General features: G+C 47.4%; 1 protein-coding gene across 1 annotated transcript; it reads right to left on the minus strand.

Moving 5' to 3' along the window:
- Positions 1-463: 463 nt before the first annotated feature.
- msh2 (mutS homolog 2 (E. coli)) lies at positions 464-10,437 on the minus strand. Its single transcript, XM_047031813.1, has 16 exons — positions 10,179-10,437; positions 9,719-9,867; positions 9,241-9,525; positions 8,935-9,081; positions 8,694-8,843; positions 8,468-8,601; positions 8,160-8,359; positions 7,872-7,981; positions 7,633-7,756; positions 6,605-6,755; positions 5,931-6,028; positions 3,630-3,872; positions 3,330-3,534; positions 2,725-2,972; positions 2,466-2,632; positions 464-785 (listed from the first exon to the last, which is right to left on the minus strand). The coding sequence occupies exons 1-16, from the start codon at positions 10,384-10,386 to the stop codon at positions 624-626; spliced, it is 2,781 nt and encodes a 926-aa protein (XP_046887769.1). The 5' UTR covers positions 10,387-10,437; the 3' UTR covers positions 464-623.
- Between the last annotated feature and the right edge of the window lie 1,524 nt (positions 10,438-11,961).

The following is an 11,961-nucleotide window of genomic DNA, read 5'->3' on the forward strand; positions in this document are numbered from 1 at the left end:
TGATTATAGTGAAGTATGTTACGGCTATAGATCCTACTGTGATTATAGTGAAGTATGTTACGGCTATAGATCCTACTGTGATTATAGTGAAGTATGTTACAGCTATAGATCCTACTGTGATTATAGTGAAGTATGTTACTGCTATAGACCCTATTGTGATTATAGTGAAGTCTGTAACTGCTGTAGATCCTACTGTGATTATAGTAAAGTATGTTACTGCTATAGACCCTATTGTGATTATAGTGAAGTCTGTTACTGCTATAGATCCTACTGTGATTGTAGTGAAGTCTGTTACTGCTGTAGATCCTACTGTGATTGTAGTGAAGTATGTTACTGCTATAGACCCTATTGTGATTATAGTGAAGTATGTTACTGCTATAGACCCCTGAAGGTCTAAGTGACCTCCTGATTTAATTTCCTGGTCATTTTCATCAGGGTCGGGCAAAAGCAACAATGCGAAAACTTTTTGCTTGAAACACAATCCAAGACATCTATTTCAATTTTATTGAAGAGACTTACAACGGTAAAACTAAAGAACAAAAAACGGAAATCTGTATATAAACATCTCCAGACCCTGCACACTCATCCAGCCCACCTTGCTGGGACAGGATGGAGGACAGCTCCTAGCTCCTGGAGCCCAGGAGCTCTGTGATGTAGCTGTTGTTATGGGCAACAAGCTCTGCCTTCATCTTCTTCAGCTGGGCCTTCACCTCATCCTCCGTCATGGTGGCGGCGGGCAGGGACTTGACCTTGACCAGGAAGTCCTGGATCAGGCCCTCGCCCTCCTGCAGAGAGCACACATGAACACATGACCACGGCCTGAAGTCAGTAGATGAAGTGGATGGTTAAGATGCCAAGTCAATATTGGCATGTGATTGTGGAGTGTTGAGAAAGAGCCCATTTCTGTAATCATTTGTACGCGTTCAGTGTCCACATGGGCATTTAGGGTCCAATGTGAACTAAAAACAACCCGGATGTCCCCGTCTTGGCCGGTGCCAATATAAACATTAATGCAATACTATAGGCAGCTACTGACGTCAGTAATCTGCCTTTGCACACTTGTGTAAATATATTTCTAGTTCCTTTTAAATAGGGACCAACATACATGACAGGGACATAGCTTATGCCTCACTGGTCAGTGATGAAGCCGGTGTCCCTGCCTCTACCTGCCTCACTGGTCAGTGATGAAGCCTCTGTTCCTGCCTCTACCTGTCTCACTGGTCAGTGATGAAGCCTGTGTCCCTGCCTCTAGCTGCCTCACTGGTCAGTGATGAAGCCTCTGTTCCTGCCTCTACCTGTCTCACTGGTCAGTGATGAAGCCTGTGTCCCTGCCTCTAGCTGCCTCACTGGTCAGTGATGAAGCCGGTGTCCCTGCCTCACTGGTCAGTGATGAAGCCCGTGTCCCTGCCTCTACCTGCCTCACTGGTCAGTGATGAAGCCTCTGTCCCTGCCTCTACCTGCCTCACTGGTCAGTGATGAAGCCTGTGTCCATGCCTCTACCTGCCTCACTGGTCAGTGATGAAGCCTGTGTCCCTGCCTCTACCTGCCTCACTGGTCAAGGATAAAGCCTGTGTCCCTGCCTCTACCTGCCTCACTGGTCAGTGATGAAGCCGGTGTCCCTGCCTCACTGGTCAGTGATGAAGCCTGTGTCCCTGCCTCACTGGTCAAGGATAAAGCCTGTGTCCCTGCCTCACTGGTCAGTGATGAAGCCCGTGTCCCTGCCTCTACCTGCCTCACTGATCAGTGATGAAGCCTCTGTCCCTGCCTCTACCTGCCTCACTGGTAAGTGATGAAGCCGGTGTCCCTGCCTCACTGGTCAGTGATGAAGCCCGTGTCCCTGCCTCACTGGTCAGTGATGAAGCCCGTGTCCCTGCCTCTACCTGCCTCACTGGTCAGTGATGAAGCCTGTGTTCCTGCCTCTACCTGCCTCACTGGTCAGTGATGAAGCCTGTGTCCCTGCCTCTACCTGCCTCAATGTTCAGTGATGAAGCCTGTGTCCCTGCCTCACTGGTCAGTGATGAAGCCTGTGTCCCTGCCTCACTGGTCAGTGATGAAGCCTCTGTCCCTGCCTCTACCTGCCTCACTGGTCACTAATGAAGCCTGTGTCCCTGCCTCACTGGTCAGTGATGAAGCCTGTGTCCCTGCCTCACTGGTCAAGGATAAAGCCTGTGTCCCTGCCTCTACCTGCCTCACTGGTCAGTGATGAAGCCTGTGTCCATGCCTCTACCTGCCTCACTGGTCAATGATGAAGCCTGTGTCCCTGCCTCTACCTGCCTCACTGGTCAGTGATGAAGCCTGTGTCCCTGCCTCACTGGTCAGTGATGAAGCCTGTGTCCCTGCCTCACTGGTCAAGGATAAAGCCTGTGTCCCTGCCTCTACCTGCCTCACTGGTCAGTGATGAAGTCTGTGTCCCTGCCTCTACCTGCCTCACTGGTCAAGGATAAAGCCTGTGTCCCTGCCTCTACCTGTTTTTCTACGCGGCGTCTCTTGGCATCAGGCTCCTCCCCCTCGCCGCCTGCTGGCTCCTGGAACTCCTCCAGCTCTGCAGCCTTCTCCTTCGCCATGGCAACCACGGCAGCAGGAAAGTTTGCCATCTCGGCCACGTGAATCCCAAAACTTTGATCGCACACACCTGAACAAAAAAGGTTTGGCGAGAGAACAATGAAAGTGACACAAGAACTTATGGATTGGTGTTTTTCCATTCCAAAGTGTGTGTGCGCTCACCTGGTTTGACCCGGTACAGCATGGTGAGTGTGTCTTGGGAAGTGAGAGCAGTCACATGCAGGTTGTGTACGGTGGGATGGTGCGTAGCTAGCGCCGTCAGCTCGTGGAAGTGAGTGGCAAACAGGCAGAAGCAGCCGATCTTGGATGTTATGTGTTCACTGATGGCCCAGGCCAGACCGAAGCCGTCGTACGTAGATGTGCCTCGACCCAGCTCATCAATTATGATCAACGAGTTCTCCGTGGCCGAACTAGACAGAGAGATCAGTGAAGATAAATCAGGTGTCTAAATTTGAAGAGGATATCCGATGATTAGCTTATTTTAAGGTTTGCAGAAGGAATCCTATTTGTTTAACTGCTTCATGGGAACTTGTTTGTGACAAGTACATGGAGATTAGGGGAATGACAAAGAAGTCTCAACTGTCTCCCTCAAAACTGTTCACAAGTAAAGCAGCCAATGCTACCTGGAGCTAGCATGGATTCTCAAGCATAGGTTAAAGTATGCATCCTTCCTTTACAGTGCAAAACCATTTGTGGGTTGCCATCCCATGTTGGACCTTGTGATTGTGTGTGTGTGTCTGTGTGTGTGTGTGTGTGTGTGCTCTCACCGGAGGATGGCGGCCGTTTCCAGCATCTCAGCCATGAAGGTTGACACTCCTTTCACCTGGCTGTCCCCTGCGCCCACGCGGGCCAGCACGCCGTCTATCACACTCAGCTCCGCCTTGTCACATGGCACGAAGCAGCCAATCTGGGCCATCAGGGCAATGACGCCCACTTGGCGGATGAACGTAGACTTACCACCCATATTTGGCCCTGAAGGAGGAGGGGGGGGGGGGGTTAGAACACACAAACACAAAACCATCACAGTCTGTGTCGGTGTGTGTGTGTGTGTGTGTGTGTGTGTGTACCTGTGATGATGTAGAAGCTCTTCTCCCCCCTGACGAAGGTGATGTCGTTGGGTATGAAGGCTGTGTCCACGTCGCTCTCCATGCAGGGGTGTCTGGCCTGCTGCAGCACCAGCCTGCTCGCGCCCTCCACGAGGTGGGGACGCACGTAGGGCACCGGGGCGGACACGGACGCCGCGGCGAAGCTCACCACGCCGTCCAGCAGGGCTATGACATCACTCAGACCCTGCAGGGGGTCCACGTAACCTAGGGAAGGAGAAGGGGGTTGATCACCTAGGGCCAGTTGTTCACAACGTTTCATCTGGATCAGAATGATCGAGATTTTGAAGTCCCATGTTTTGCTATTCAGGATCAGGTCATCAATTTTATATGTGTACTGGTTTTTCAAAGCAACATTGGATTGGATCACCCTGATCCAGATACAAACTTTTCAAGATTACCAAATTCCCAGTAGGGATGGGATGTATGGCACTGACGCATCGATGCTTGTGTGGCAAAACCAATACGCACTGTTTCAAAAAAGGGTTTTGGAGCTTGTATCAAATTGCGATAACCACGTGATGGGTGACGTTCAATGCTTCAAACGTCACGAACTGGTTTGAAGATTTGCCGCTCTTCAGAACCAGAGCCACACAAGGCACGAAGCCATGGCTTCTTGTTAAAGACAAATCTCACATTGTCAGAGAAGCAGCTCCAGGCATCGCTCGAGTTTCTTCCATCAGTCATTATAATTTAGCCAAATCTGTATAGTAATAATTATAAATCCGTGCCCTTGAGTTGTGTTATTTTATTGAAATGAAACGTAACATGATAGGACTAGGTAGGTCTATACAGTGCACAGAATTTTTTTTTTTAATGATTTGTCAACAGTAATAATAATTAGTAATAATATTCACAATAGGCCTACATATCACAAATGTTAAGAATATGATTTTTTTTTGGTGTAATCCAGTTTAATTGATATAAAGACCATATCGTATAAAGACCGTCCACCCACATCAAGTAACAGCTTTTTTAAGTGGCGTAGCTGGTTAAAGCGATGTTCGACGACGTGTTGTTAACGTGAGTCTGGATACCTGCCCCAATGCAAGGCACCTCAGATGATATTCTTTAACTTTTACTGTGAGAAAATGTCGGCCTACAGATGTAACACAACATTTTAATGTGTGAGCACTAATATCACATCTAAATGAACGCATGTAGCATTAATTAAAATATTAAATAACGTAGGGTAGTCTACCATCGGAGACAACCACTACGCTTCATTCAGCCAGTTTAAACGGCTGCTAGATGACGCTGTTCATTTTCAATGCGCCGATAGTTTGGTTCTTTGGGCCGGCACAATCTGGAAGAAACCACACTTCATAGGGCATTGTTCGCCCATCCCTGATTGTAAATGTTGTAAATGGGATTACGTATAACAATGTCCTAACTTGGCTAACCAAGTAAAGAACAGGTTCAATAGCCAGCATGGGTCACTTTTAAGCATTTTGATATGAAGACAGAAAAAGGCAAAATAAAACAATCCAAACAGAGCCATCATCTGACCCACAAACAATTGAAAACAAACAAATATAAATTCTTCATTACATTTACATTTAGTCATTTAGCAGATGCTCTTATCCAGAGCGACTTACAGTAAGTACAGGGACATTCCCCCGAGGCAAGTAGGGTGAAGTGCCTTGCCCAAGGACACAACGTAATTTTGCTCAGCCGGGAATCGTCTTCACAAATACAATGTGAATATTTTGAACATGTGTTTCAAAATCAGAAAAAGGCTAAATGTCCAATAGTTGACAAAATTAAAAGAACTTTCAAAGTTAGTCTTCGGTTGTGGAGAGACCAGCTTTTTGAAACTCTCCTTTTAGCAGGCTTTTTCAAGACTGGCTTTGGTTTGTTCTTCCGCCAGAAGAATCTGGCAGAAGACTAATATATAAATAAATATATATATATGCATTACATGATGCAAATACAGTTTCTTTTGACCAATTTCAAGTTTTATTACATTTTGTTGCTGAAATCCACCCTGAATGCACCCTTCCACTGGGATCAGAATTATCTTGATTTTGTAGATCAAAAACGATCCCAGTCCTACTAAAAGGTTTTGAACAACACATATTGAAGGTTGGATCCAGATCAAAACCAAGACTGGATTACGTGATCTAATCCAATTTCAGAATCCTTTTTTAACCATTTTTAAGATTTGATCTAATCCAATACCCAAAATCCAATCAGATCGCGCCTGAACAACTGGCCCCTAGTGCTTAACTGGGTCACTGAGGTCATCAAGAATGTGTGTGTCACCTGAGGCGATGCTGATGATCTCTTTGACGATGGCATTCTGAGCCTCCTCGTACTCCTGTCTGTTCTTGGTGTATTCCTCGTTCAAGCTGCTCAGCTTACTGCGCATGCACACACAAACACAAGGAGCTCGTTGGTTTTAGTATGAAAGATGCCCTCCTAGCAGTCATCATCCTGGACCAGGACAGCACCACCAACTCAGCCTGGACCAGGACAGCACCACCAACTCAGCCTGGACCAGGACAGCACCACCAACTCAGCCTGGACCAGGACAGCACCACCAACTCATCCTGAACCAGGACAGCACCACTAACTCAGTCATCCTGAACCAGGACAGCACCACTAACTCAGTCATGCTGGACCAGGACAGCACCACTAACTCAGTCATGCTGGACCAGGACAGCAGCACTAACTCAGCCATACTGGACCAGGACAACACCACTAACTCAGCCTGGACCAGCAGGGTATACGTAGTCCATAGAGGTTGTACTAGACAGTGAGTGGTTTCTAAATATCTATGTCCACAGTGGTGACGTTAGCACTCTGGGTTCTCCATGAGTGTCTCTGTCTGCTGGTTTTGCCAGATAAGAGTAAAAAACAATTTGATATTCCTCATCCAAGTCTCATTCACTACCAATACCATTAAAGTACAATCAGGGACGCGCACACACACTGACCTGTTGGTGAACCGAACTCCGTTCTTCTGGACGTCCAGAGTGGTGAACTTCTTGTTGTTCCTCAGAGTCTTCTCCTCTTTGCAGGTGACCCTCAGGTAGAACCCCAGCACGGAGCTACTCTCCAGCTTCACAGTCTTCCCTGAATCTAAACCTAACACACACAGACAGCACGGGAAACATCAAGCTCATCATATTCACTGTGCCATGTCCAAAACTAAAGATGTCTGTGTGCAAAACCTATAGTAAATCATAACTACTTAGAAATGCATCATAACTTATTTTAATTTGTCTGTCTGTCTGTGTGTGTGTGTGTGTCTGTGTGTGTGTGTCTGTGTGTGTCTGTCTGTCTGTGTTTGTGTGATTGTCTGTGTGTGTGTGTCTGTGTGTGTCTGTCTGTCTGTGTTTGTGTGATTGTCTGTGTGTGTCTGTCTGTCTGTGTGTGTCTGTCTGTGTGTGTCTGTCTGTGTGTGTCTGTCTGTGTGTGTGTGTGTGTGTGTCTGTCTGTGTGTGTCTGTCTGTGTGTGTGTGTGTGTGTCTGTGTGTGTCTGTCTGTGTGTGTCTGTCTGTGTGTGTCTGTCTGTGTGTGTCTGTCTGTGTGTGTCTGTCTGTGTGTGTCTGTCTGTGTGTGTGTCTGTCTGTGTGTGTGTCTGTCTGTGTGTGTCTGTCTGTGTGTGTCTGTCTGTGTGTGTGTGTGTGTGTCTGTGTGTGTGTGTGTGTGTCTGTGTGTGTCTGTGTGTGTGTGTGTGTGTCTGTGTGTGTCTGTGTGTGTGTGTCTGTGTCTGTCTGTGTCTGTCTGTGTCTGTCTGTGTCTGTCTGTGTCTGTCTGTCTGTCTGTGTCTGTCTGTGTCTGTCTGTCTGTCTGTGTCTGTCTGTCTGTCTGTCTGTGTCTGTCTGTCTGTCTGTGTCTGTCTGTCTGTGTCTGTGTCTGTGTCTGTCTGTGTGTCTGTGTGTCTGTGTGTCTGTGTGTCTGTGTGTCTGTGTGTCTGTCTGTCTGTCTGTCTGTCTGTCTGTCTGTCTGTGTGTCTCACCCAGGTCTCTGGCTGCGCTGGACAGGACAGCCTGCATGCTCTTCTCCAAGGTGTCCATGGTCTCCCTCAGTTCACTCAGCACTGGGTCAAACGACGCTTTCACCAGAAACTCATGGTTGTCCACCTGCACTCAAGTTTCCCCCCCAAGTCCATATGGCATTACATATAGACGACACACAGTCTTTTTCCACTTTGTAGTCTACAAGGTCTGCGTTTGGTAGTCGTGCTCCCTCACACACCTGGTCCATGTCCAGCGTGGTCTCAACCATCTCCTGGTACTTGGTGAAGTCTGCCTCCAGGTCTCGGAGCGGGGACAGGAAGACGGCCTCCAGCAGCACCTGGTGACTTCCTGTCAGTAAACACACTCACTGTAGTCTGGGTGGCATGATCACGTCCAGTTGAGGGCGTCGGTTGAACAGTTTGGGCCTGGTCATAAATATGTTCGTGCCACACCGTAAAACAACTTGCACCTCGAGTCATTTTTGACACTGGAGTCCTGAACCAGTCAAACACTGTGTGTGTCTCACCAGAGTAGCGCTCCAGGGCCAATAGCAGGGCAGAGATCTGGTTGACAGCTTGGTAACCGCGGTAACAGTCCTGCAGCGTAGCAGAGTGGCGGTGGAACTTCTTGGCCAGTCGGTGGAGGTCAGGGAAACGCCGGAGCAGATCATTCTGGCAGGTCTGCCTGAGCTCTGCATCACACACAAAACTCTCCACCAGGTCCAGTCTATACACACACACACACACACACACACAGCTTTGAAGTCATCCCAGAACTTGGCAGCCTCCACTGTACATGTGACAGCACACCTCTGAGCCTTTCCCTGTCCCTCACCTCTCCTCTATCCTCTTCTTGTCCATGAGTGGCTGCTTGATCCACTGGTTGACCAATCGCTGGCCCTGGGGGGTGCGGCACTTATTCAGCAACCCGGCCAATGAGTGAGCGCCACTGGTGTCGTCGGGCGAACCCTGGGGAGCAGAAATCAGAAGGGAGCCGTTACGGGAAACGAGCGGCTGCCGAGGCAACACAAGACCCAGAGAGCCGGCGGAGGCGAGCTTACCTGGAAGAGGCTGAGGGCGTGGATGGCAGCGTTGTCCAGCCTCATGTACTGGCCCAGCTCCAGCGGGGTCAGACTGAACGAGTTGAAGTTGGACTCATCAGACAGCAGCTCTAGGTAGCGAACAACAGCTGCCAAGCATGACATGGCCACCTGGACACACACATGGCTCCATGAGTCCTCCTCCACAGAAAGGGCCTGTGGGACTGTGTGAGTGTGTGCGTGTGTGTGTGCGTGTGTGTACCTGCTTGTCCAGCTCCGGGAGTGTATTGCTTGCGACGGTCTCTCCTCTCTTGGCTCGGAGCAGCCTGTTGAGATCCTGCACCACGTCCTTACTGTTGAACTCTGCTCTCTTCCTGTCCGACAGCAGCACCCCTCCGCGCTGCACCACCTGCTCACACACACCCCCCCTCCCTGCTGTCACTAACACACACACCTGTCTAGCATGTTGCACGTCACGATGGCACATAATATGTACTGTATGTGAACTGTAACAGAGAAAGAGACAGACAGACAGAAGAGAGAGAGAAAGAAAGAAAGAGAGAGAGACCTCGCGTAGCTTGGCCGTGTCACTGCTGTTGTCTCCTTGGGGTAGCAGACACTCCTTGGGGCTGATCTGGACCAGGAGAGACTCCAGGTTGGAGAACGTCTCGTTGTCGGGAAACTCACACACTCCCATGGTCCTCAGGGCTGCGTCCACGTAGCCCACGCCCACCACGCGCTGCCCATCCCCCCCAACAGCCAACCGTACCCCCACCACTCCAGCACACCCTTCTCCCCCGGCCCCTCCTCCGAACAAAATCTCTTCAAACTGGGTCAGGTTCCCTGGGGATGCCTGGCAGAGAGACAGAGAACTGAATACACTGAAAGAAGGAATGACAGAGGGCTAAAACGTAGCCTACTAAACAGAACAGTGCTGGTCTAGTGTGTAACATTTTAAGTTGCTCTTGGCACTGCGATCTAAGCAGAGCTGAGCAGTGTGGAATTGGTTTGAAGATAAATAGCAGTGGTAGACGCAAGCTAGCTACCTTGAACTCTATCTGCCAGTCGTGGTCTCTGTTGGTCTTGCCATGGTTTTTGTAAACCTCCACTCTGTACTGACGAACGAGCAGCAAGTCTCTCACGAAGGCCTCGAAATTGAGCTTGCTCAGAACAACACTCTCCAACTTGCGGCTTCCTGCAACAAGCCCCCAAACACAAACAGGCGAACACACAGTCAAATGTCGTTCACTAGGGCTGTCGTACCATTCTAAAATTGACTAGCTGTTAATTATTAACTTGCTGTGCAAGCTGCGATTATAGACTTACGAAGGGTAATGCGCAATACCAAACTGCACTTAGCTATATAAACATGAATGTTTAGATTAGTTCACGTTTACTGTTAGCTCCAATACACTGCAGATTAATTATGTCAACATTTGTCAGGTCTCTATCTAGTTCACTTGTCAAAAAGCTATTTTGATATACCACTGCCAGTGAGTGACCTACCAGAACCCAGATATTTGATGACCCCATTCGTCTTAAAAACCTCTTTAGCAGCAAATGTAGCGTCTTTCCCGTGCACTGTGTAGTAGTCATTCCGATCGAATATCCGAAACGTAGTGTCTGGTTTGTCCGGCATAGAGAAAAAGAATTTAAGAAAGCCATGTTCGGATACACTGTCCATAGACAGGTTCTGCTTCGGTTGCACCGCCATGCTGCAATCTCCCGCCACCGACAAGGCCAACAAAGGAAATGACGTTATTCACTCCCTGCTGTTTAGGATGTGAGTCACAGGCAACGAGAGTGAATGTTTAGAATAACTACTTTGTTATCGTTACAATCTCATTCAAGAATGTCGGAATGTATTATATCTTCACCTCATGAAGCTGGTTGAGAGAATGTCAAGAGTGTGAAAAGCTGCCATTAAGGCAAAGGGTGGCTATATAAGTATAGCCTACTTATCACACATTTTACTAGCTTAAAATGTTACTGGTTACTACATGATTCCATATATGCCATGTGATAGTTAAGCAATAAGCCCCAAGAGGCCGTGGTTTACGCTGATTTTAGAACAGGTAAGGGGAGTTGTTAGGCACGACGCGAAGCGGAGTGCCGAAAACCCCCTTACCTGTTCTAAAATCAGCGTAAACCACGGACTCGCGGGGCTTATTGCTTTTCTAAAACTGTTACTACAAATATTTGATATCGTGTCATCAATAAAAACAATTAGAAACAAAATAGTTTAATCATAAACCGTCATTCTTCCGCTACTACAAAGTATAGTTCCTACATAAATCGTTGCCACGCAACAGCCAGATGGACACCTTTGCCGTCTTTTTCAATTTGAAATATTCGATGCGCAGTAATATGGAATGTTAAAGATTGTTATGAGGACAACCTGTGAGGTTATGCTGGATTTTACAACGGCATGGAATGCGATATAACCAATCACAATCAAGGATGGTAACAACCAGTTTTAGAACATACTTTTGATGTCTTCGCCATTATTCTACAATGTTGAAAATTGTAACAAAAGCAGTCCAAATATAGACCAGCAGGCGGCGCTATGATGGTACTGTAGTCTTTTAGTTTAGAAAATAAATCTCTTCCTAGAAAAAGATATATTGATGGTGAACATGTGATACGTGACTGATCAGTGTAATAAGTGTTTGGTTATGCTGCGGTCCATCAGGACCAAAACCTCACGCCACACAGTTTCTTCCCATCCGCTGCTGGCCTCTCCAACAAGGCCAAGGGCTCACACAGACTTTAACACTTTATCTGCACAATGACACCTTGCAATATTTGCACTGTTACCCTATTTGTATTTGTTTACATTTTATATTGTATATTATAGCTATTTTATATATTTTATTCCAAATGTTTACATACTTTAGCCCCTTAGTATTAGTTTGACCCAGTACCTTTAGCATAATCAGACTTGTACACCACTTATTTAAGATTTAAGATTCCTATATGTTTAATGTGTAGAGAGTATCATATCACCTGGTAAATCACATCATCTACAGTGGGAGATATTACACACCCGTAGTCTGCACTTTAACGTCATCTTCATTGTGTCATGTCAAATAAAAGATGTCTATGTACAAACTTCTACCTATAGTAAATCATATCTACCCATTAATTTATGAATGAATTTATGAATTTAAGAGAATGGATTAACGATACATTCCGTCTGTGTGTGTGTGTGTGTGGGTGTGTGTCTTTTTTGTGAATAAGTTCTGCGCCTGTGAGCCTAAATCTATGGCACGTGACGATCACTTATAGC

This window comes from Hypomesus transpacificus, chromosome 13 (assembly GCF_021917145.1).
Source record: "Hypomesus transpacificus isolate Combined female chromosome 13, fHypTra1, whole genome shotgun sequence".
In the NCBI taxonomy this organism is placed as follows: domain Eukaryota; kingdom Metazoa; phylum Chordata; class Actinopteri; order Osmeriformes; family Osmeridae; genus Hypomesus; species Hypomesus transpacificus.

Coding starts and splice junctions, on each gene's coding strand:
- msh2 (XM_047031813.1), bottom strand. CDS start 10,386: ATGGCGGTGCAACCGAAGCAGAACCTGTCTATGGACAGTGTATCCGAA. Junction 9,526..9,718: donor ACTGGCAGATAGAGTTCAAG/GTAGCTAGCTTG, acceptor TCTCTCTGCCAG/GCATCCCCAGGGAACCTGAC. Junction 3,535..3,629: donor GAGCTTCTACATCATCACAG/GTACACACACAC, acceptor CTCCTCCTTCAG/GGCCAAATATGGGTGGTAAG.